Here is a 26,840-nt window from a genome sequence, read left to right on the forward strand (position 1 = left end):
GAAATACACAGACCTTAGAAATCAGAAAGAAGAATCAAAAAGGAGAAAACAGAGACTAGTCCGTGTCTTGCTTTGTGTCCAACTAGGTTCTCATTAAAAGAAAAAATGTATTCACACCTCCCTCAACCCTCCTTCCCCACGCCTGTCTCCTCTCCTCGCCTCCCTCCTCCTCTCTTACACAAGCATATTATGAAAGCCTTACATAGCACACACTCTGTTTGGATCTTATTGTGCCCACATGTCTAATGGTGTTTCCTGTCTTCCCTCAGACTGGACATGTTAACATAATCCCATGTGGTGTGGAGTTATTCACTAAAGTGGGAATTGTCAGGAATTTTTCAATTGTAGGTAAAAATTATCTGAATCTGCAATTTTCCAATTTGAAATTCCTATTGAATTCTTTTTAAATTCACGACAAGTCACGCGTCAGTAAATAACCCTGTCTCTGATTAACCCTTTCAGTTCTGGGAAACTGAGAAATGACTTTGCTAAATTCTAACCAGAAGCTGAGCTTGGGCTATAGAAGCGTTGAAGATTTAACCATCCATTATGTTGATACATTTGTATTTACGTGTTTCAATCTATCACAGTTCATTGTTTAGTAAATAACCCCATGGTTTAGGGACACTGCTGGCTGTTTATATTTCCAGCCAATAGAAAAGCTGGTGACTTTTCTGTGAGGGTGTTTCCAGCTCAGCTGGAAGCCAATCCGGAGTGGACACAGAAATGTAAAGACATTTAACCCTCGCAGGGTTTGTCACAATGCTCCAAATTTAAAATGGCTAAACTGGACCTATAGCTGGGATTTTAGCCTCAATGTTGCCATTTGGATTTAATTTGCTACAATTTGGTGTTTAGTGAATAACTCTGTTTAAGTGCCATAGGGCTGGGCAATAAATGCTGACACATTCAGAGTTGTTTACAAGACAAAGTCTATGGTCCCAGTGTTCACTGATCGGACATGGAGCTCGCTGCGTCTTTGCTGCTCGTCTGTGCTGTCACTTTCTTGATATTGATTTTTACCCGGAGCCGAAAACCCTCCAATCTGCCCCCGGGACCCACGCCTCTGCCTCTGATTGGGAACGTCCTGCAGCTGAATTTTAAGGATTTCGTGAAATATTTTGTGAAGGTCAGTGGAAGTTCTGTAGATTCGGCCTGGGATTGTCTTTTCAGGGAGACTGTCCGCATTAATTCAGATTGTTAAATAAATGTATGTTTACAGTACCCAATGCTCTCCCCTGTCTGGCACTCGAAAGGTTAACTGGTCACAAACTGACTGCTTTATATACACGTGCAGATTAGGAAAGTTAGTCATTCTGGGTGTAAATCTGTATTTTTTCACATTATTCTCTAAAATACTACTAAACTTAAAATATTAATCATACATCAATGATAAAATGGCACATTTATAGAGCAGAAAACTGGCAAAATTTGGATATATATTAGTCCTCTGTTCCTTTATCAGAATGTGTCCATTTAATTATCTGTATTCTATCTATTGTACAGCGCTGCAGAATATGTGGCGCTATAAAAAATATATTAATATATATAAACAGGCCTGTCCTGAACTTTCCTTCTATCTGCATGTCACCAGGCGACAGTGTTTGTCCGTTAGGTGATCAAGAGCAATATGAGTTATAGGGAGGTTATATGGAGTAATAGCAGGAGTCTTAGGGAGGGTTATATGGAGTAATAGGAGGGGTATAGGGAGGGTTATATGGAGTAATAGGAGGAGTTATAGGGAGGGTTATATGGAGTAATAGGAGGGGTTATAGGGAGGGTTATACGGAGTAATAGGAGGGGTATAGGGAGGGTTATATGGAGTAATAGGAGGAGTTATAGGGAGGGTTATATGGAGTAATATGAGAAGTTATAGAGAGAGGTTATATGGAGTAATAGGAGGGGTATAGGGAGGGTTATATGGAGTAATAGCAGGGGTTATAGGGAGGGTTATATGGAGTAATAGGAGGGGTATAGGGAGGGTTATATGGAGTAATAGGAGGGGTTATAGGGAGGGTTATATGGAGTAATAGGAGGAGTTATAGGGAGGGTTATATGGAGTAATAGGAGGAGTTATAGGGAGGGTTATATGGAGTAATAGGAGGAGTTATAGGGAGAGTTATATGGAGTAATAGGAGGAGTAATAGGGAGGGTTATATGGAGTAATATGAGGGGTTATAGGGAGGTTATATGGAGTAATAGGAGGAGTTATAGGGAGGGTTATATGGAGTAATAGGGGAGTTATAGGGAGGGTTATATGGGGTAATAGGAGGAGTTATAGGGAGGGTTATATGGAGTAATAGGAGGAGTTATAGGGAGGGTTATATGGAGTAATAGGGGAGTTATAGGGAGGGTTATATGGAGTTATAGGAGGAGTTATAGGGAGAGTTAAATGGAGTAATAGGAGGAGCTATAGGGAGGGTTATATGGAGTAATAGGAGGAGTTATAGGGAGGGTTATATGGAGTAATAGGAGGAGTTATAGGGAGGGTTATATGGAGTAATAGGGGAGTTATAGGGAGGGTTATATGGGGTAATAGCAGGAGTTATAGGGAGGGTTATATGGAGTAATAGGAGGAGTTATAGGGAGGGTTATATGGGGTAATAGCAGGAGTTATAGGGAGGGTTATATGGAGTAATTGGAGGGGTTATAGGGAGTGTTATATGGAGTAATTGGAGGCAGTGGTGTATCTTGGTTTTGTGCTGCCCTAGGCAGGACAAAACTCAGACACCCCCCCTCCCCCCGCGCGCGCGCGCCACCCCCACCCAACCCTTCCCCCCCTGCCCCGCCTTATAAATACACACACATTCACTGAGAGATACGCATACACAGTCAGACACACACAGTCGGACACACACACTAACAAACACACACAGTCGGACACACACACACTAACAAACACACACAGTCGGACACACACACACTAACAGACACACACACTAACAAACACACACAGTCAGACACACACTAACAAACACACTAACAAACACACACAGTCGGACACACACACTAACAGACACACACACTAACAGACACACACACTAACAAACACACAGTCTGACACACACACACACACACACACACACTAACAGACACACACATTGAGACACACACACTAACAAACACACACACACAAACAGTCAGACACACACTGTCAGACACACACTGTCAGACACACACTGTCAGACACACACACTAACAGACATACACACTAACAGACATACACACTAACACACACACACACTATCAGACACACACAGTCAGAGACACACACACTCACATTAACACTTTTTTTTTTTATTTACTCCCCCCCCCCCCCGCCTCCCTACCTTTGGGAATGCTGGGGGTGGGGGGGGTTCTCCCATTCCCTGGTGGTCCAGTGGCTGCAGGACGGCACTGGCGGGCAGGCTGGGCGGCCGGCGAGGAAGCTCTTCCCCTGAGCTCTCTGCTCAGCTCCCTCGCGCGCCGCCCGCAGAGTGAGGCTGGGAGGCGGAGCCGGAATATGACGTCATATTCCGGCTCCCAGTCTCACTCTGCGGGCGGCGCGCGAGGGAGCTGAGCAGAGAGCTCAGGGGAAGAGCTCCCTCGCCGGCCGCCCCGCAACCAGCCCAGCATGTCTGTTAGCCGCAAGGCTAACAAGACATTTGCCTTGGGCATTTGGGGGCGGCGTTTTTTGCCGCCCCCTGGAAAATGCCGCCCAAGGCAAATGCCTTGTTTGCCTCGCGGCTAATACGCCCCTGATTGGAGGGGTTATAGGGAGGGTTATGTGGCAAACCTAGCCACTTCAGACTATAGAACTGGTTCTCTAAAGGTTGTCCTAAACACTGCTACCATATTGTGTTTGAATGTAATTAGCTTTCTGTATGGAAATGTATGTTTGCCTGGATTCCTATAGTATTCTTATGCTAGCAGCCAGAAGCCGCTGGCATTTACATGGTCGTTTCACGAACAGCAACTTTACCAGCTGTTCGTGAAACGAATTAGGTACGAACACAAGCCCACACACTGAGGGTCGTATGGCACCAATTACCGGATTGCAACATTGTTGCAATCGGTAATTAAGTGTATTCCTAGGTGGCCATCGTTCCACTACCGACCACGCGGCGGTCGGCCATCTTGGATCCTTTGTCTCCCCAGCGGTGTTTGGTCGTCAAGCGCGTGGAACTAAAAACGGCTACTCGACGACACGAACACCGCTGTACTTCCAGGCCATTCGGGAGCTCCGGTCTTCTCCTATTGTGGTTCCCCATCGGTGTTCTGTACTTTTAAACGAATTGAATAAGTAAATGTATTTCGTGCGGCGTTCGGTTGTTTTAGCTGGGATCTGAGCGGTATTCACACGAAATGTGCACTCAGACCCCAGCTATCTACCGAACGTCTGTTCGTACAAATAATGCAAATATTGTTTGAGTTATGGATTTAAATGTGAAATGCCAGTTTTGCTGCACGGAGGGATAATCCACTTAACGGTATATTTCAGTCGGAGTGTCCCTCTCGTGCAGCAGTGCCTGATGGGAGAAAAGCTCCAAATGTTAAGTCCCCCATGTAGTCCCTTACTGTATTACCCCTGCTAGGTCAGTAAGGAAACCCCTTGTATGGGGACTTGCATAAATACTGAAACTGTGAAGAAAGACCTCAGTTGACTCCCAGACTGTGTTTCGTCCAGTTATTGGGAGGATTGGGATATTGCCTTACTTTTCAGCGCTGACTGTGGATTTACCTGTAATACCAGCGGAGATTGTGGATTATAATACTGCAATCCGCTACAATTGGTGGCAAGCGACGGGATCCAACCTTACAGCTGAAAAGCGGTGTTCGTGTAAATTGAAACTACCGAACAAGGAAAGTGAAGGGCAATTCGTATGGAACAAAGAACCGAACAACGAGGTGAATGGAGATTGATTATGCTGTATTAAAACGGCAGACATTAAAGGAGCTACTGGAAGCCAGGGGTAAAGTAGCCAGCAATAAATCCAAAGCTGTGCTGATTGCTGAACTGATGGAGGGAGACAGAGCTCGCATCGCTACACCTCCACCAGCCATGGAAGAGACCCCATACCAGAGAGAACTGAGAACCAGGATGGAGTTCTTGCCACAGCCAGTACCCATGGAAATAATGACTGTGCTGATGTCAGATGTGCATGATTATCTGATGGCCAACCATACACCGGAGACCCCGTCCAGGGCAGAATCCATTACTGCCTCCATTTACGGACAGGTAAAACACATAATCCCATATCACGCATTTAAGATGTTTTGTGAAGAAAAAGATGAGATTGACGGGTATTTGCAATATTTCGAGAGGCTGTGTGATTTGCATGACTTGGAACCGGCAGTATGGGTACCACTACTGGCAGGTAAACTGTCAGGTAGGGCAGCGGAAGCCTACCGCGCTGTACCCCGAGAGGACAGCAAAGATTATGCAAAAGCAAAAAGGGCAATTCTAGAAAGATATGCCATTACCCCGGAGGCATACTGGCGCAAGTTCAGAGGCTTACGCAAACCAGAGAAAGATTTGCATGCAGATTGGGCGCACAAGTAGGACCAAGCATCACAAGGGTGGATACAAGCCAGCCACGCCACCACTATGGAGGAGCTGCGACAGCTGATGCTGTTAGAACATTTCTTTAATGGCTTGTCCCCAGAGGCACAAGAATGGGTGAGGGATCGAAAACCTCTCACCCTAACTGAAGCAGCCCGACTAGCCGACCAGCATTTTGATGCCAGGAGGCATCACGGGCCCCTAACTAGGAATTACCCTTGACCCACCATGCAAAACAGTACCTTCACGCCTACCGGCCCAACAGCACCACTGCCTAGACCAACGCAGGGGAATCCACCACCCCCCTCCCGATATAATAGCCGGGCTAACATCCAGTGTCACACATGCAAGCAGTGGGGACATATTTCCTGAGAGTGCGCGTGGAACCAAGTCCGACAGAATCTGGCACCAAGGGCCGCTGCCCATCATTACCAAGTAGCACCAGTCACCCAGGAGATATTGAGCACTCAGGCAGAAGAACCCCTAGGAGTACTACACGAAGTGATGTCAGTTCGAGCCACCGACAACAGGCAGCATCATCGCCAGCTAGTGACCCTGGAGGGGAAGGAGGTACAAGGTCTCCGAGATTCAGGAGCCACTCTAACATTGGTAGCCCCCCATTTGGTTCCGGGTTCAGCACACACTGGCGGATCAGTGGCAGTACGAGTGGCAGGGGGAGCAGTGTACCGACTACCCACTGCCAAAGTACATTTGGATTGGGGTGTGGGAGAGGGGACTGTAGAAGTGGGCCTCATGCAAAACTTACTGGCGGATGTTGTGCTGGGGAATGACTTGGGCCAGATGATCTCTGCTTTTATACCCCAGGCTCCACATCAGGAAGCCCATCCAGTGACCAAACGGCAGGCTCGCACGACGGTTCCACCAACACACTCTCTGAGGCTCAGGTAAGAGACCATGACACCCACACGACACGTATGGCCTGGGATACCCCAACTAAATTCGAGGCAGAGGTGAAGTTAGATCCCACGCTACAGATATACAGGGACAGAGTACACACCGATCAGGCCGTGTTAGAGGGGGAGCGGTACACATGGGAGAAAGGGCTCCTTTATCGCATTGCTGAAAGGGAAGTGGGGGGGGTCGGTCACAGTGACTAACTAAACAGTTAGTAGTTCCCCAGAAGTATAGGCAAGAGCTGCTTAGGATTGCTCACGACATCCCCTTGTCTGGGCATCTAGGGATGACACGTACCCGATACAGGTTGACCCACGTTTTTTTCTGGCCAGGGATCTCTAAGGATGTGAGGCAGTACTGCACCTCCTGTGACATTTGCCAGCGAGTAGGCAAGCAAGGTGACCGCCACAAAGCCAAGTTATGCCCTCTTCCCATTATTGAAGAACCCTTCAGCAGGATGGCCGTAGACATAGTGGGGCCCTTACCCAAGCCCAGTCCCTCCGGGAAAAGATATATTTTAACCGTAGTGGACTATGCCACCCGGTACCCCGAGGCTATAGCCCTCACCCATATTCATGCCGAAACTGTAAAAGAGGCCTTAATGAAAATATTTTCCAGGGTGGGGTTTCCCCATGAAATCATATCAGATAGGGGTACCCAGTTCACCGCCAAGGTCGCCCAACAACTGTGGAAGATATGTGGCATTAAGCCAATAGTAAATTCCGCGTATCACCCCCAGTCCAATGGTCTATGCGAAAGGTTTAATGGTACGCTGAAGCAGATGCTCCATACATTTGGAGAGGCTCATAAAGACTGGGAGCGTTTTCTACCCCATCTGCTCTTCGCATATCGAGCGGTACCCCAAGAGTCGACAGGGTTTTCCCCTTTCGAATTGCTGTTTGGGAGAAGAGTGCGAGGGCCGTTAGATCTAATTAGAGAGCATTAGGAAGGAGAGAGTAGCCCAGATGGAACCCATATTGTATCTTACGTACTGGTGTTCAGGGACCACCTGGAGGCGCTAACTCAGGCTGTGTGCACCAACCTCCAGGCGGCCCAACAACGCCAGCGCCGCTGGTACGATAGGGGAGCCAGAGATCGCAGCTTTCAAGTGGGACAGAAAGTTCTAATTTTGAAACCTGTCCGCACAGACAAGCTGCAGGCTATCTGGCAAGGCCCATACCAGGTGGTAGAGCAACGATGTGACACCACCTATGTGATTGGCCCCTGCTCAGGGGTAGGGAAGAGACTCATGCTCCATGTGAATATGCTCAAACCCTACCATGAGAGGATAGAGGTCATGGCGGCAATATGCGCCTCCGCCTCTGAGGATCAGGAGAATCTGCCCCTACCTGACCTATTGGAACAGGAAGAACAGACAGAGCCCTCCAAGGGGGTTCAGCTGGGAGAGCGGCTAAGCCCTCAGGAGCGTGCCCATGTACAAGAGCTGATTGTAGCTAAAGGGGCTACCTTCTCCAATTTGCCTGGGTACACTCCGCTAGCCGATCACCGAGTCGAGACCCCGGGACAGCTACCTATGCGGCAGACTCCATATCGTGTCCTTGAAGCAGTCAGGGCACATATGAAGACTGAGATTAAGGGGAGATGTTGCAGCTAGGGGTTATCGAACCTTATGATAGTCCCTGGGCATAGCCAGTAGTGCTGGTACCTAAGGACGGCAAGACACGTTTCTGTGTCGACTACCAGAGGCTAAATGACAAAACAGTGTCTGATTCCTATCCGATGCCCCGGATAGACGAACTGCGTGATAAGATGGCCCGGGGCCAGTATCTCACTACCATAGACTTATGTAAGGGATACTGGAAAATTCCACTAGCCGAGGATGCCATCCCAAAGTCGGCGTTTGTCACCCTGTTTGGCCTGTATCAATTTCGGGTCATGCCATTCGGGATGAAAAACGCCCCGGCAACCTTTCAGCGGATGGTCGACCGGCTTTTGGACGGGTTCCAGGAATATGCATGTGCATATTTAGACGACATCGCCATATTTAGCCAGACCTGGGCAGAGCACCTACAACACATAGGAGCCATTCTAGATCGTATCGGAGAGGCAGGGTTAACACTGAAACCCAGCAAGTGTCATATAGGGATGGCAGAAGTGCAGTACTTGGGCAACCGGGTGGGGAGCGGGCAACAGAAACCCGAACCAGCCAAAATTGAAGCCGTAGCCAAATGGCCCACCCCTAGGACAAAGACCCAAGTGCTAGCATTTCTAGGTACTGCAGGGTACTATAGAAAATTCGTGCCCAATTATAGTGCCCTGGCCAAACCCTTGACTGACTTGACCTGCAAGAACCTTCCTCGACATGTTGTCTGGGCCCCAGAGTGTGATCAGGCAGTCCAACAACTAAAAACTGCTCTAACCAATGCCCCTGTACTTGCTGCTCCTGATCCAACTAAAATATTTCTTGTCCACACAGACGCTTCAATGTTTGGATTGGGAGCAGTGCTGAGCCAAGTTGGAGCAGATGGCGGAGAACATCCCGTAGCTTACCTGAGCCGAAAGTTATTGCCACGTGAAGTAAGCTGTGCTGCCATTTAGAAAGAATGCCTGGCCGTGGTGTGGGCCTTCAAAAAGTTACAGCCGTATTTGTATGGACAACCTTTCTCCTTACTCACAGATCACAACCCGTTGGTGTGGCTGAACCGTGTGGCCGGGGACAATGCCAGGCTGCTGCGCTGGAGTTTGGCGCTGCAGCCTTTTGACTTTACAATTCATTACCGGCCAGGGAAGCAAAACGGTAACGCTGATGGGTTATCTAGACAAACTGAACTTGAAAAGTGATCTGTGGGTACTCCCCCGGACATCCCCAAGCCGATCCGTTGGGATCTGTGTATGCCGGCTTGGTTCTGGGGCAGCATTGTGGCAAACCTAGCCACCAGACTATAGAACTGGTTCTCTAAAGGTTGTCCTAAACACTGCTACCATATTGTGTTTGAATGTAATTTGCTTTCTATATGGAAATGTATGTTTGCCTGGATTCCTATAGTATTCATATGCTAGCAGCCGGAAGCCGCTGGCATTTACATAGTCGTTTCACGAACAGCAACTTTACCAGCTGTTCGTGAAACGAATTAGGTACCGAACACAAGCCCACACACTGAGGGTCGTATGGCACCAATTACCAGATTGCAACATTGTTGCAATCGGTAATTAAGTGTATTCCTAGGTGGCCATCGTTCCACTACCGACCACGTGGCGGTCGGCCATCTTGGATCCTTTGTCTCCCCAGCGGTGTTTGGTCGTCGAGCGCGTGGAACTAAAAGAGAAATAATTCTAGGACACGATAAATGGAGTAATAAAGAAAATGTATTAAGGCAAACCAAAAGGATATAGATATATATAATATATACAAAACAAAATATGACAATGCCACAAATATATAAATATATACAATAACCCAATATATACAATAGAGCAGGCAGAGTCCACGATAGTCCTAGGCAAAGGTAAAGGCTTAGTCAGGTTAGTGCAGCCACCAAGTACAAAATGAACATCAAGGGGCAAAGTCCTAAGCAGGTCACACAGAAATAATGCAGCAAGGTCAGAATCACTGGAGAAGGAGTCTAGACAGGAACACTGCAGGCGAACACTGGAACAGGAGGCACAGGACCATAAGGACATCGGATACTCAGGATACTCAGGATACTCAGGATACAGGAGCCAGAATCACGGGAGCCAGGAAACAGCAGGTACAGGGTCAAGGATAGAGGATAATGATCTGACAGGGAGTGAGGGGAGAAACCAGAATATATAGGTGCTAAACAAGGGCCAGGTGTAGTGCCTAACGAAAGGAAATGAGAACAGTGCCAAACAGAGTGGTGAGTGCGAGTACTGCACAAGGGCATGTCGACTAAGGAGTGTCGTGACAGTACCCCCCCCTTAAGGAGCGACTCCCGGCGCTCCAAAACCCCAAGATCCCCCACGGGTGACAGAAGAAAATCAGGGCCACCCAACCAGTAGAGGAAAACAAGGAGGAGGCTTAGGAGGAATGAGAGGTGGACAATCCCATGGGAGAAACCAACGAGGCAGAATAGAAACATACAAAAGCAAGGACTGTAGAGTAACATTTAGTAATAGAAGGGCAGACACAGAAACAGAAGGTAAAGGCACATAAGATAAGAAACACTCCATACCAGTGACCGACAAATGTGTTAACCCACTAGATCTGGGACTATTGCTAGTAACAGGTTCATCACTCAGAAGTCCTGGGTCTGACTTGGTTTCTGGCTTGTGGGATCCTCGGAACAAAGACTGCGATGCAACTTCAGTCGAAGGGAGAACAGTCTCTGCGTAATCTTGGGTAGGTACCACTGGAACCAAACAAGGAGAATCCCCTAAATTAATAGGTACAGGATCAAGAACATTCTGCGAGCCTTCCTCCACAGACCGCAGATATGCATCAAGGAACGGTTCCCCAAATTTCTCCGAGCACGGGGCTAACCGAAGCAGAGACGACTCTCTCTCAAATTGACATTTTTCTGTAGCGGCTAGAGATACCTGATTAATGAAATCATTCTCTTCTTCCCTTGTGAACTCAGCTTGAGGTAGTTCTTTATTTGTCGTAGATAGACTTTCAACTGAAGGCAAGTCTTCATTTAATACTTGCTGGAGTTTAGGTGGAGTGATAGACATCATGGTAACTGAAATGTCATAGAAGGAGCTTCCTTCATCATGGGAACAGGTACCTCCTTGTTCGGTTACACTCCTTTCCTTTGGCGTTTGATTAAGCAGCTGATTAGAATAATCTTCGGCGCTTGGTTCAGGTACAAGCTTGGTAGTTGGGGTTTCCTCTTGCAGCAGAGAAATTGTTCTACCAGAGCATGTAACTTGAAGAACTGTAGAGTCTTCTTCAGGCTGTGGGTTTAGAACAAGCCTGGTCTCATTTAGATTCTTCTCTTGGGCTTGATCCATCACGGGTTTGTCACGTTGCACCCAGTCTGAGTCTTTGTCTTCTATTTGAAGATAACAGTCTTTTTTACTTGGCGACAACTCATTTTCCACAGTTGCGGTTGTGAGAGGGGTGCCAATCTTCAAACCCCCAGAGGTAGAAGGGTTAAAATTGGAATCATCAGGCCTCCCCACATCAAAGTCATGAGCTGCCTTTGGCACAATAGCCTCTTCTTCCACTGGTTGTTCTGAAGTTTTCACCTTTGGTTCTTCAGCCTTCTCAGCCAGTGTCTTGAAAGAAGTAGGTCGTTTACCACGTCTCCTACGTGGTGACTTTTTGACAGGAGATTCACCTTCAATGAGATTGGTCCCCAATTTCAATGGTCCAACCTTGTCGTCACTTGCATCACCCGGAGCACATTTTATTGGTGACTTTTCTAGTTCAGATGCATTGTCCTTTGTGGGACAGGCCTTCAGATCAGATCCCGTTACCTGGTTAAGGTCACTGGTGGTCTCCTCCATTGGCACGGTGAGGTAGGAATTCGTATCTCTAGTTGCAGACTCAGGGGAGTCTGTTTCTGCTTCGTGGTTGGGCAGAGTTTGCTTGAGACTTTCTCTGACCAGACATGTACCCTCTTGAACGGTGTGGAGATCGTTCATCTTGGTAGCCGGTAGCTTCACCTTGGGAATAGGCGAGTGGATCTTGCAGAAAAGAGACGGTAATATATGGGTACTATGGGTCTCTGGTACTGAGACAACATTAGGAAACTGCGTACTGGTACTACCTTCCCATTCAGACTGCTCGTCCTCTAAAGCTGCTATGCAACGAGCACCCAGTTCATCAAAGACTTGGTCCATGAGGGGATCGCCAGTGCTATATAACCCCTCAACATCTTCGTCTTTTGTTTGGGCAGAAAGGCATTCAGCTTTAATTTCCAGAGGGACTTCGGTTTTGCAGTCGGGAGGACCAACAAGCCATTTTCCCAAGTCAGAGTCAGGAGGATTTGTTATGCTATGTACATCAGAAAAAGGAATACCATCATTATTATCAGGCATAAAGACAGTCATTCTTTCTTGTACAAGATCAATAATAAATTGCACTTCAGGTAACAAGGCAACAAGATTATTGTGCATTACTCTCACTTGTCTCTGCAAATATGATAAAGATTTTTTATGTGATATCTCTTTAAGAGACATACGGATAAGTGTATACACCCTACTTATCACAGGAGGCTCTCTCAACCATATATCGCAATTAGGTAACTGAAAAAGCAATGAATCACATATGTTTTTGTGAAAAGTTTGAAGTTCATAGATAAATCCACATAATACAGATTTCTGGATTTGACAGGAGACATCTATAATAGATAAGCATAAATTAGAGGCCTTTCCAATCTGCCGCTGAATTTTTCCTAACTGATTACAACAAGTCTCAATGAGAGCACACTCTTGCTGTGAATCAGCGTGAATACCAACAAGGTTCTTCATTGTGATCCTAGACATTATACTCTGCCGGTTCCAAGTGGTCAGATCATTCTGTCATGACATGAAGGGGTGCTGCCCTGCAACAGCACTGTCCCTTTAAGTGTGGGAACCAACTTAGCAGAGAAATAATTCTAGGACACGATAAATGGAGTAATAAAGAAAATGTATTAAGGCAAACCAAAAGGATATAGATATATATAATATATACAAAACAAAATATGACAATGCCACAAATATATAAATATATACAATAACCCAATATATACAATAGAGCAGGCAGAGTCCACGATAGTCCTAGGCAAAGGTAAAGGCTTAGTCAGGTTAGTGCAGCCACCAAGTAGAAAATGAACATCAAGGGGCAAAGTCCTAAGCAGGTCACACAGAAATAATGCAGCAAGGTCAGAATCACTGGAGAAGGAGTCTAGACAGGAACACTGCAGGCGAACACTGGAACAGGAGGCACAGGACACAGGACCATAAGGACATCGGAACACCGGATCAGGAAACACAGGATACTCAGGATACTCAGGAAACAAGAGACAGGAGACAGGAGCCAGAATCACGGGAGCCAGGAAACAGCAGGTACAGGGTCAAGGATAGAGGATAATGATCTGACAGGGAGTGAGGGGAGAAACCAGAATATATAGGTGCTAAACAAGGGCCAGGTGTAGTGCCTAACGAAAGGAAATGAGAACAGTGCCAAACAGAAAGAGTGGTGAGTGCGAGTACTGCACGAGGGCATGTCGACTAAGGAGTGTCGTGACATAGGGAGGGTCATATGGAGTAATAGGAGGGGTTATAGGGAGGGTTATATGGAGTAATAGGCAGAGTTATAGAGAGGGTTATATGGAGTAATAGGAGGGGTTATATGGAGTAATAGGAGGGGTTATATGGAGTAATAGGAGGGGTTATATGGAGTTATAGGGAGGGTTATATGGAGTAATATGAGGGGTTATAGGGAGGGTTATATGGAGTAATAGGGAGGGTTATAGAGAGGGTTATATGGAGTAATAGGAGGGGTTATATGGAGTAATAGGAGGGGTTATATGGAGTTATAGGGAGGGTCATATGGAGTAATAGGAGGGGTTATAGGGAGGGTTATATGGAGTAATAGGAGGGGTTATAGAGAGGGTTATATGGAGTAATAGGAGGAGTTATATCTAGTAATAGGAGGAGTTTTAGAGAGGGTTATTTTGCATAGTAAGAGGCGTTATATGCAACGTTATATAGAGTAATAGGAGGGGTTATATGGAGGGTTATATGCCGTTTTTTTATATGGTGTGTGCATTATTAAGAGAAAGTTAAAATATTAATAAAGGAGGATCCATTGTCCTCAACCTCTAAATATGGCAATGGGTGGGGGCTATAATATTGATAAGAGGGATATAATGTTCCTCTCTTCCATCACCTAGGGCAGGGGTCCTCAAACTCTGGCCCCCCAGATGTTGCTGAACTACAACTCCCATGATTCTCTGGCTATCTATGTAATTCAAAGAATCATGGGAGTTGTAGTTCAGCAACATCTGGGGAGCCGGAGTTTGAGGACCCCTGACCTAGGGAGAGCAGGCAGGCACTAATTAACAATGGTCATGCCACTAGGGCTATAATATTAATAAATGGGGAAGACGTAGTGTTCCACTCATTTATCAATATTATAGCCCAAACCTAAACATGCTGGGCCCTGTAGGGGACACTAAGTCCCCTTTATCAATACTATAACCATAGGAGCTGAAGAGTGATACAAGGACCTTTGTTATCAATATTAGAGTCACATGGGAGGAATACTATGCCCCTATTTCCTTTCAATTAAGCCTTCATCAGCTGGCCATGGAGGGGCAAGGAATGGACACAATGTCAATATGTTGAAATTACTGAATTTCAGGTTTATCATTTTTAAAGAAGTAAATATGAGTATTGCAAATTTAGTTGAAATCCGCTCAACCAAGTTCCAAGCAGTCTGGAGGAAGATTAATTACATGGAGTCCATTGGTCGTCGTCATTGTGTATCCGACTAGAAGAGACAATAGGATGAATCGGTGCTTTGCATAACCTCAAAAAAACTCTGCCAGCAGTTTCCAGAATCTGATCAAATCTGAAAACTGCAACATGAGGTGAAGCAGTACTCGGTGCAATACTATTTTCATTGAACATTTCTTTCCATTTTGTCCAAACTACATAAGCTCACCGCCCTTTTCCTTTTTTCTGTCTTAGATTGGAACTAAATATGGTCCAGTGTCCATGGTATATTTGGGACCACGACCAGTGGTCATATTAAATGGTCACGATGTGGTGAGAGAAGCTTTTTTGGACAATGGTGAAATATACAGTGATCGAGGAAGGCTTGCATTTGCTGAAATGCTTTTCAATGGATATGGTAAGTTGGGTCCATGGCCTATTTTTTCTGTTGTATAAACCAAATTTGTATTGGGGCATGCATTACTTCAAACGGGTGACTTTGTGCATAGATCTGTGTATCTATTTTGGCTCCTATTTTGGAGGAGGTATATGTGATGTCTAGATAAGTATAGCATTTTAATCAATACATTTATGGGAATTTTTACTGGCAGAATGTACGCTAGGCAAATATTTAGTCAAGCTGATGTTGGCCATAACATATAGTGTGAGGAACAGAGGAAACATGCTGTCGTGCAATGGTTTTTGTATGTATGTATGTATGTATGTATGTTTTCTGTTTTTTATAGAAAAAATATATAAATTTTAGATATTAATTACTGGATAGTTGAATTAAGTTAAATATTATGGTAAATTTACAGGACTCCTCTTCAGTAATGGGGAGAGGTGGAAGCAGATGAGACGGTTTTCGCTCAGCACCCTGAGAAATTTTGGGATGGGGAAAAGGAGCTTAGAAGAGAGAGTACAAGAAGAAGCAAAATGTCTGGGGGAAGAATTCCAAAAGAAGAAAGGTCTGAGAAATAATTGGCATTGTATGTAATCTTGAATAGTAATAGTAAAGCTTGGCTGTATGTTCTATCACTTTCCTCCGAAACTCATCCTTAGCCCAAAGTGGATTAACCCCTTAAGGACACATGACGTGTGACCTGTCATGATTCCCTTTTATTCCAGAAGTTTGGTCCTTAAGGGGTTAAATAAATGATTAAAAATGTTCTGCCCCGTAATGTCCAGTGCCATTCTCTTTGTGCTTTATTCCTTATTTCTGTCCACCTGGGTAAATGAACATCTACAACATTGTGTCCTCTTTCACTGTTTCCTCATCTTGATAATGTCTGTTTTTGTCAATTTCTCCTTCTCTCTCATTTCTGTATCTATGTCAACAACTTGAATTTATAAAAGTGTACCATTTTTTATTTTACTTTTTATTATTTCTTTATTTATTTTGTAGTCCTTGCTTTTCCTGTTTCTCAGCTCTCACTCTTTGATTTTTTTTTTCCTACAGGAGAACTATTTGATCCCACTTACCTTTTGAGTCTAGCTGTGTCCAACGTTATATGTTCAATTGTTTTTGGGGATCGCTTTGACTATGAAGACAAGGATTTCCTAGCTATGCTGGCTTTGTTGAAGGAGACATTCCAGATTTTGACTTCACCATGGGGTCAGGTTAGTTTGTGTCCAATTATTGCAGAGATTGACAAACTTCTCTCAATTCTGAGCTGGGCCGACCAAAGTGGAAGCCATATTATTATCATACAGGCGTCCACATAGCTCCCCAAATTACGGTGCTGTTTATCAGATAGTGTCTTTATTTGGTGTCATTAAATATGGCAATCCCACAGAAGGATTATCACATTGTCTATTAAACAGACGAAAGATCAAAATAAAAAGTGTGTGTGGTGGGGAGGGGGAAGCCTGTGGCGATACGTCCCTGGAGTCTCTGGCACTGAAAGTGTACCAGTTTAGGCACACTATTGTCTGTGGGTTTCTATTACCGCACCTGTACCACGAATTGCTAGGATTCAGCTTTGGTAGCGTATCCATTGGCATTACAGGATATATTGCAGAGTTGGTCCGGGTACTACAGGCTATTCTACTGCAAAGGTCCACTGGCAGTTTTTGAACTAGTAACACTCTATAGTGGGTGATAGATTACTGTAGGATGAGTTACTTTAGGAAAGAGTCACAACCAGCTTGTTTTTGATGTAAGCCGGAGCAACAGAAGCTTATCTTGATTGGTCAGAGAGTTATCTTGACCTGCATAGAGAGCTGCTCTCCCTCCCCTCTCTTGACCCACAGCTGAATATACAGACACACACACTGCTCTGTGTATAATACAGGTACACACACAATACAGAGATGACTATGTCCATTGCAAACAGCATCTGACAGCGTCTGTTATCTTTGCCTGACCGTGCACCATAGGACACAGTGAGCTTGCAACTTGCACAAAACAAATCAGGATGATCAGGCCATCCATCACAAGGTCCTTTTGACCTTTCAGCTGTGTTTAGTAGATTTTTAAATTTCAGATGCAACCAAACTGTTTTCAAATTTAGACTTGTCCCTCATTTATCATTTCTGAATTTTGGATGAGCCGAAACCATTTTTTCCACTCCTTCTACATTACAAGTTTTGTCTATGAATTGATTGCTGTCAAATTCTCGGAATTGTAAAGTGTTGTAATAATTTGGCGCTAGATGCAAATGATGATGATGATGATAAAAATAACAATAAGAACTGCAAATGACCGCTATCTCAAAGTGGGGACATTTAATTGCATTCACAGCTTAATATGGACATTGTATACTGCAGGATGTGGGAACTCCAGAAGGACTCTCAGTCTGTACCATTTCAGCAAAAACATTAAAACCGCATTAGAAACAATCCCAGTCTTTTAGAACAAAAACTTTGCAAATAGAGATGTCCCGAATAGTTCGCTTGGGAATAGTTCCTGGCGAACATAGCTTGTTAGCCACGGCGGGCGAAAATATGCGATGTTCGGTCCGCCCCCTATTAGTCATCATTGAGTAAACTTTGACCCTGTACCTCACAGTGAGCAGACATATTCCAGCCAATCAGCAGCAGACCCTCCCACCTCCTGGACAGCATCCATTTAAGATTCATTTGGAAGCTGTATTCTTAGTGAGAGGAGGGAAAGTGTAGCTGCTGCTCATTTGATAGGGAAATGGATAGCTAGGCTAGTGTATTCAGTGTCCACTACAGTCCTGAAGGACTCATCTGATCTCTGCTATAAGGACAGCACCCCAAAAAGCCCTTTTTAGGGCTAGAACATCAGGCTGCTTTTTTTTTTTCCTGTGTAATCTAATTGCAGTTGCCTGCCTGCCAGCCAGCGTGTGTGTCAGGCTCACAGCGTATACTGTGCCCACTTGCCCAGTGCCACCACTCATATCTGGTGTCACAATAGCTTGCATTTAACAAAAACAAAACTTTTTGACTGTAATATAATAGCAGTCAGTTTCCTTCACACGTGTGCGTTTCAGGGCCTGCCAGGGCACAGTGTCACACCAGTGCAACTCATATCTGGTGTAACAGTAGTGTACATTTAAAAATATATATATAAAATTTCGACTGTAATAGATTGAATAGCAGTTAGTTGTCTGCAAGCGTGTGTGTCAGGCCTACAGTGTCTACTCTGCCAACTTCTGCCACTGCACAGTGCCACTCATATCTGTTGTCACAGTAGCTTGCACACATAATACCAGTAATCGAAAAAAAAATGACAGACAGAGGAAGGCCACCCCGCAGGGGCTGTCGTGGTCGTGGTGCTGTGATTCCCTTTGGCCCTAGAATAATGCCCAGTGTTCAGAGGCCACGTACCCTGAACTCGAAAAGTTCTGAGGACATAGTTGACTGGCTAACACAGGACACCCAATCTTCTACAGCTTCCGCTCGGAACCTTGACGCACCATCCTCCTCCAGCTTGGATTCGGGCACCTCTCAAGTTACCACTCACCCGCCTGCCGCCACCACCAAAACTAGCACCACAGCCGCTTCACTTGATCTGTCAGAGGAGTTATTTACACATCAGTTTGAAGAAATGAGTGATGCGCAACCATTATTGCCAGAGGATGTAGATAACAGGGATATGTCAGGCAGCATTACACACATGGACGTACGGTGTGATGATGATGTTGTACCCGCTGCTGCTTCCTTTGCTGAGTTGTCAGATACAAGTGAAGCGGTCGATGATGAAGATGCGTTCGTGGATGTCATGTGGGTGCCCGCTAGAAGAGAAGAAGAACAGGGGGAAAGTTCAGATGGGGAGACAGAGAGGAGGAGGAGACGAGTTGGAAGCAGGGGGAGGTTGTCGCAAGGAGCTAGTGGCACAGTCAGACAGCATGCATTGGCACCCAGGGTCAGCCAAACGGCACGCCAATCAACGCATGCTGTTGCCACCACCAGAATGCCGTCATTGCAGAGCTCAGCAATGTGGCCTTTTTTTTTTGTGTGTTTGCCTCTGACAACAGCGATGCCAGGCCCGGACTGGCCATCGGGCACACCGGGCAAATGCCCGGTGGGCCACGGTGGCCATGGGCCGAGGCCGGCAGGGGAGGTCACAGGATCTCCCTTGCCGGTCTATGCAGGGCCGGCACTATCCTAGCGCCGGCCCTGCTGCATTCCATGGCGGGCCGGTGGGAAGATCAAAGATCTCCCTCACTGGCCCACATGCTGTCAAATGCGGCCGCCGGCGGGGAGAGAGGGAGGGAGCCAGCCTGCCTGGAGAGAGGACCTGGCAGAGCTGTAACTTGCAGCTCCACCGGGTTCCTCTGGCAACGACTGGATCTCGCAAGAGTGAACTCTAGCCCGCAGGCTAGAGTTCACTCACCACGAGGACCACCAGGGAACACTGCCACTCTGCCTCCCAGTCCCAGGTACCAGTCCCCCCCCTCCCAGGCTAAAGGTAAGAAGGGAGGGGGGGACATAATGCCTGTTATTTTATTTGTTTATTTACAGCCCCCACCCCTTTACACACAATCCATTCTAACATTTATACACAGCAGCACTCTCACACCCATCACACTCAGCACTCTCACACCCATCGCACTCTCACACCCATCACACTCAGCACTCTCACACACATCATACACAGAACTCTCACACACAGCACTCTCACTCACACCCATCACACTCAGCACTCTCACACACAGAACTCTAACACACATCATACACAGCACTCTCACACACATCCCACTCAGCACTCACACTCAGCACTCTCACACACATCATACACAGCACTCACACACTCAGCACTCTCACACCTTTCACACTCAGCACTCTCACACCTTTCACACTTAGCACTCTCACACCTTTCACACTGAGCACTCTCACACCTTTCACACTGAGCACTCTCACACCTTTCACACTGAGCACTCACACCTTTCACACTGAGCACTCTCACACCTTTCACACTGAGCACTCTCACACCTTTCACACTCAGCACTCTCACACCTTTCACACTCAGCACTCTCACACATCATACACAGCACACTCTGACACACATCACACACAGCACTCTCTGACACACAGCACACTCTGACACACAGCACACTCTGACACACAGCACACTCTGACACACAGCACACTCTGACACACAGCACTGTCACACACACATGCTGCACCCCTTACATACACACAGAACCCCCCCAACACACTGCACTACATCACCTACACACACACACACACTATAGCCTGTATGCACACACTTGCTATAGCCCCTATACACACATTCTCTACAGCCCCTAGCCACATATGCATCACATAACACCACAAACACAACATGACTAAAACCAAACTTATTACCACACCACAATCAGCTCACTCTACACACACGCAATACCACAAGCAGGCTCCAAACACATGCACAGTACTCTTTCCTGGCATTTTTGTCTCCTGATATCCATTTATAGAGACACCAGAGACAAATTGCAAGGAAAGACAGTGCAAGCATGTTATTAAATTTGCTTGCGCTGTGCAGAACAAATACAGGGCTTTTTTTCTCATGCTAGAGCTCTTCAGCAGAACTCTGTGCATGGTCTGCCCTGCAAGAGCATTGAACCAACATGCTCACTTTGAGAGGGGGCGTGCTTGTCATTGGTGATGACAAAACACACCTTCTCTGCCCCGCCCCCTTAGTGGGCCGCTGTGATAAAAAAAATGCCCGGGCCGAATTTTTCTCCCAGTCCGGCCCTGAGCGATGCCATTTGCAACCTGTGCCAAAAGAAACTGAGTCGTGGGAAGTCCAACACCCACCTAGGTACAACTGCTTTGCGAAGGCACATGATCGCACATCACAAACGCCTATGGGATCAACACATGAGTACAAGCAGCACGGAAACTCACAGCCGCCATCCTCCTCCTGGTCCAGCATCTTCAGCCACATCAACCACTGCTGTCCTCCTTGCCCCCTCTCAACCATTCGCCACTCCGACTCTCTCCTTGAGCAGTTTCTGCTCATCTGCCCACAGTCAGATGTCTGTCAAGGACATGTTTGAGCGTAAGAAGCCAATGTCACAAAGTCACCCCCTTGCCCGGCATCTGACAGCTGGCTTGTCTGAACTATTAGCCCGCCAGCTTTTACCATACAAGCTGGTGGAGTCTGAGGCGTTTCTAAAATTTGTAGCTATTGGGACACCGCAGTGGAAGGTACCCGGACGAAATTTCTTTGCACAAAAGGCAATCCCCAACCTGTACTCGATTGTGCAAAAGGAAGAAATGTCTGGCACACAGTGTTGGGGCAAGGGTCCATCTGACCACTGATACCTGGTCGGCAAAGCATGGTCAGGGCAGGTATATCACCTACACTGCGCATTGGGTAAACCTGCTGACGGCTGCCAAGCATGGAATGCGTGGCTCTGCAGAGGAGTTGGTGACACCGCCACGACTTGCAGGCAGGCCTGCTGCCACCTCCTCTACTCCTCCTACTCCATCCTCCTCGGCTTAGTCCTCTTCTGCTGCTGCATCTTGCTCCACATCAATGGCACCCCCCCAGCTCCCCAGGTACTATTCCACATCCCGGATACGGCAGTGTCACGCCGTCTTGGGGTTGACTTGCCTGAAAGCAGAAAGTCCTACCGGACCAGCACTCCTGTCCACCCTGAACGCACAGGTGGATCAGTGGCTGACTCTGCAGCAACTGGATATCGGCAAAGTGGTTTGTGACAACGGAAGAAATTTGTTGGCGGCATTGGATTTGGGCAAGTTGACACATGTGCCGTGTATGGCACATGTGTGTAATCTGATCGTACAACGCTTTGTGCATAAGTACCCAGGCTTACAGGACGTCCTGAAGCAGGCCAGGAAGGTGTGTGGCAATTTCAGGTGTTCCTATATGGCCATGGCGCACTTTTCAGATATCCAGCGGCGAAACAACATGCCAGTGAGGCGCTTGATTTGCGACAGCCCGACATGTTGGAATTCAACACTCCTAATGTTTGACCGCCTGCTCCAACAAGAAAAAGCCGTTAACGACTATCTGTATGACCGGGGTGCTCGGACAGCCTCTGCGGAGCTGGGAATTTTTTTGCCACGTTACTGGACGCTCATGCACAGTGCCTGTAGGCTCATGTGTCATTTTGAGGAGGTGACAAACCTAGTCAGTCGCACCGAAGGCACCATCAGCGACATCATACCATTTGTTTTCTTCCTGGAGCGTGCCCTGCGAAGAGTGCTGGATCAGGCCGTAGATGAGCGTGAAGAGGAAGAGTTGTGGTCACCATCACCACCAGAAACAGCCTTATCAGCATCGCTTGCTGGACCTGCTGCAACGCTGGAAGAGGATTGTGAGGAAGAGTAGTCAGAGGAGGAATGTGGCTTTGAGGAGGAGGAGGAAGACCAACCACAACAGGCATCCCAGAGTGCTCGTTGTCACCTATCTGGTACCCGTGGTGTTGTACGTGGCTGGGGGGAAGAACATACCTTCAGTGAGATCACTGAGGACGAGGAACGGGACATCAGTAGCTCGGCATCCAACCTCGTGCAAATGGGGTCTTTCATGCTGTCGTGCCTGATGAGAAACCCTCGAATAAAAAGGCTGAAGGAGAACGACCTGTACAGGGTGTCCACGCTACTAGACCCCCGGTATAAGCAGAAAGTGCCTGAAATGTTACCGAATTACCGCAAGTCGGAAAGGCTGCAGCAGTTCCAAAATAAATTAAAAAGTATGCTTTACACATGGTATAAGGGTGATGTCACAGCACAACGGGAATCTAACAGGGGAAGAGGTGAAAGTAATCCTCCTCCTCCCACAACCACGCTGGCAAGGACAGGACGCTTTACAGATGTGTTGTTGAAGGAGGACATGCAGAGCTTTTTAAGTCCTACGCATCGCCACAGCCCTTCGGGGTCCACCCTCAGAGAACGACTCGACCGACAGGTAGCAGACTACCTCGCCTTAACTGCAGATATCGACAATCTGAGGAGCGATGAACCCCTTGACTACTGGGTGTGCAGGCTTGACCGGTGGCCTGAGCTATCCCAATTTGCGATAGAACTTCTGGCCTGCCCCGCTTCAAGTGTCCTGTCAGAAAGGACCTTCAGTGCAGCAGGAGGTATTGTCACTAGGAAGAGAAGTCGCCTAGGTCAAAAAAGTCTAGATTACCTCACCTTTATTAAGATGAATGAGGGATGGATCCCGAAGGGACTGACACTGGGCGATACATTCGATTAAAAAAGGCCTGATGAGATGAGCTGCCTTGGGCTAAAAATGGTCCACACGCTGCTGTATTTTATCTCTGAATGCCGGATGACTTGCGTGACTTATCCGCCACCAACTAGGGTTCAAGCCGCAATGTTTTAGGGCACTTTCTGCCTGGGAAACAAACATCGATTTTTCTGGCTGCTGCTACAGCAGCTGCTGCAACAATACCTAATTTTTCAGGCATGTGTACATGCCTAATTTTTCTGGCCTCTGGTGCTGCACTGTGGCTTCAAAAACCAAACCAAAAAAAACGCACATAACAGGGATTAAACTGATAGGAGTGGTGTGTTAAGTAGTACTATTCTTATCAGTTTAATCCCTGTTACGTCCCCTATCAGGGGACGTGTATATGGCATCGATTTTAGGAACCGGGAGATGGAAAAAGATGCTAGGTCGGAACTCCTACTTCAAATTTGGGGTATTGCGCGTGCAATCTAATGTGCCACCAGATAGGAGTGGTGTGTTAAGTAGTACTATTCCTATCAGTTTAATCCCTGTTACGTCCCCTATCAGGGGACGTGTATATGGCATCGATTTTAGGAACCGGGAGATGGAAAAAGATGGAAAAGTAGTACTATTCCATCTTTTTCCATCTCCCGGTTCCTAAAATCGATGCCATATACACGTCCCCTGATAGGGGACGTAACAGGGATTAAACTGATAGGAATAGTACTACTTAACACACCTTATAATAACGCAGAGAGAGGAGTCTGAAGAAGAGGAATCAGGAAGGTGGCTTTGAGGAGGTGGAAGACCAAACACAGCAGGCGTCCCAGGTGGCTTGTTGTCACCATTCGGGGACCCTTGGTGTTGTATGTGGCTGGGTGGAGGAAGAGACCTTCAATGACATCAGTGAGGACAAGGAACGGGACATGGCTAGCTTGGTATCCAACCTTGTGCAAATGGGGAGTTTGTGGTTGTGCAAATGGACTGTTTGCGGTTGTTTGCGGTGCGTTAAACGGGGAGTTTGGTCTGTCACTGTGAAGCGGGCTTAACCCTTACACTACCTGATCGATACAACATCATACCTGGGCACGTTATTCCAAACAATTTAGGAATGTTAGGTGATTTATGCCCTTTATGGATTAAAACCAGACTCTGCATCAACTATGTAATTTTCCATGGGAGTTTTGCCATGGATCCCCCTCCGGCATGCCACAGTCCAGGTGTTAGTCCCCTTGAAACAACTTTTCCATCACAATTGTGGCCAGAAAGAGTCCCTGTGGGTTTTAAAATGTGCCTGCCTATTGAAGTCTATGGCGGTTCGCACGTTCGCGAACATTTGCAGAAATTCGCGAACGGAAAATTTTATGTTCGCGACATCTGTAATTGAGATGTTTGGTCTTAAATTACACATAAAAGTACAATCACAATGACAGGTTCACTAGTATGCACTTATTTTGCCCACCCCACACCATGTTTAACTATTTTATTTTTATTATTATTATTATTATTATTATTATTATTATTATTATTATTATTATTCCTATGCTTGGTGTATCCAATCCACACCAGGAAATCAATCATTTAAAAAATGTTTTATATATATATATATATATATATATATATATATATATATATATATATATATATATAATGACCATTTTGTTGACCGTGCCATTGGTCTAAAACTATTAAGACCTCCATTAATTATATCTGTAGATATCTCTTTAAATAGAGGAAAAGGTATCGTGTGTGTGTTTTTGTTTTTGTGTATTAATTTTTTCAAATCAAATATTTTACCCAGATCTTCAACTTAGCCCCCAACTTCTTCAAGCCCTTCCCTGGCTCCCACCATAAACTTATTCGGAATTTTAACACTCTTCGAGAATACGTGATGGAGAAGGTGAAAATTCATGAGGAGACTTTGGATGAAAACTGCCCTAGAGATTACATCGATTGCTTTATCATCAAGATGAAGGAGGTAGGTGTCGGGAAAATGGGGGAAAAAAAACTATGTATAGGTTTGCTTTATATTTGGAAACCTAAAAAAAAAAGAAATAAACTCACCTTAAATGCAGTGTTATCCTGCTCTCGTTTCTGTGAGATCTTCATTCTCATAGAGAAGCACTGAGAAGGATTCAGAGCGTTTAAACTTTTGAGGACCTTTATAAGGAAATTCCTCTAGGGGCTCTCAGCCTGGCAGTGAAAGCAGACATGTTCTCTTACATATAACAATGCCTTTTTGTAAACATGGCAGGGATTTAAATTTTTTTTTTTTAGATTCCGGCAAGAGAATCTTGAGCTAACACTCCACAATGCACAGCATTTTGGAGCAAATTATTACTGTATGTACTTCCAATTAACTGGGCTTTAGGCTTTTATATACCGTAATTAATTATAAACTCAAAGCACATTTCTCTCTTTTTGTTCCTCAGGAGAAAGATAATCCTAATTCCGAGTTCATCTATGAGAACTTGTGCGTTAACCTGATTCAGCTATTTTTCGCAGGAACAGAGACCACCAGCACGACCCTGAGATACGCAATCCTCATTCTCCTGAAACATCCAGAGATACAGAGTAAGAACTGGGCCACTAACCCATCATTAGGCATGATGTAAACTGCAAGTTTTACATTACACATTAGTAAATAATCCTGATAGCAACTCTACATCTTCTTCTCTCTCACTACTGACTGAGTAATCATTTGAAATAACATGATCTAAATGGCAAAATGTTATTGTTGGTGCATAGTAATAAGAGTGTCAGCATCACCGCACCATTCGTAATGACAGTGTTTTGATGTCGAAAGAATGATAAGGGTTTAATTAGTAGACAGGTTAAAAATAAAATCGATGTTGAACGAATGTTCAGTTCCGCATTTTCATTCGGTTTCATTCATCACCACGCATGCGATGCTGCAACCAATGACAATGGAGTGAGCATTTTCTGAACAAACATGTGACCTGTGAACAGATCATTATGCAGTCCTAGGGAGTGTTTTATCAGTCAATCATTTGTCAATTGTCTACACAATTAGACCAACAGAAGACTGCCTCTCAGTTTTTCATGATATCTTGACCCTGGAATTCTGAGTGTGAGACAGTGAACTAGAATCATTGTGCTGGTGGGAGTGTGTTGTGGATTGGGTTGGTTCAGGTTACAGCTAGTAGCTGATGATAGAATGAAGAGTTTGAAGAGAATTAATCTTTCACTAGGGTAGGTATTCCCATATTTGTTGGAGGTTACTTAGTCCATAGTAAATGTAATGAGTTTACTAGGTATGTCTATGCTCTTTGGATTTTGTAATACAGATTGGGGTACACCACTACAAATTAATGATGATTTGCTAATTTTAATGCCAAACTGTTACAGTGCCACACTATATTGTTTTTATTCGCATATATGTTGCATTTTATT

General features: G+C 45.8%; 1 protein-coding gene across 1 annotated transcript in view; it reads left to right on the forward strand.

The window, feature by feature from the left end:
• The first annotated feature begins 773 nt into the window (after positions 1–773).
• Positions 774–26,840, forward strand: part of LOC134572279 (cytochrome P450 2C23-like) — a 31,346-nt gene continuing 5,279 nt past the window's right edge. The window contains exons 1-6 of the mRNA XM_063431149.1: positions 774–1,129; positions 15,062–15,224; positions 15,625–15,774; positions 16,266–16,426; positions 25,228–25,404; positions 25,859–26,000. Coding sequence (XP_063287219.1) covers positions 962–1,129; positions 15,062–15,224; positions 15,625–15,774; positions 16,266–16,426; positions 25,228–25,404; positions 25,859–26,000 — 961 coding nt within the window. The 5' untranslated portion in view covers positions 774–961. The remainder of the gene's footprint in view (positions 1,130–15,061; positions 15,225–15,624; positions 15,775–16,265; positions 16,427–25,227; positions 25,405–25,858; positions 26,001–26,840) is intronic.

The sequence above is a fragment of the Pelobates fuscus genome, chromosome 9 (assembly GCF_036172605.1).
Source record: "Pelobates fuscus isolate aPelFus1 chromosome 9, aPelFus1.pri, whole genome shotgun sequence".
Taxonomy (NCBI): Eukaryota; Metazoa; Chordata; class Amphibia; order Anura; family Pelobatidae; genus Pelobates; species Pelobates fuscus.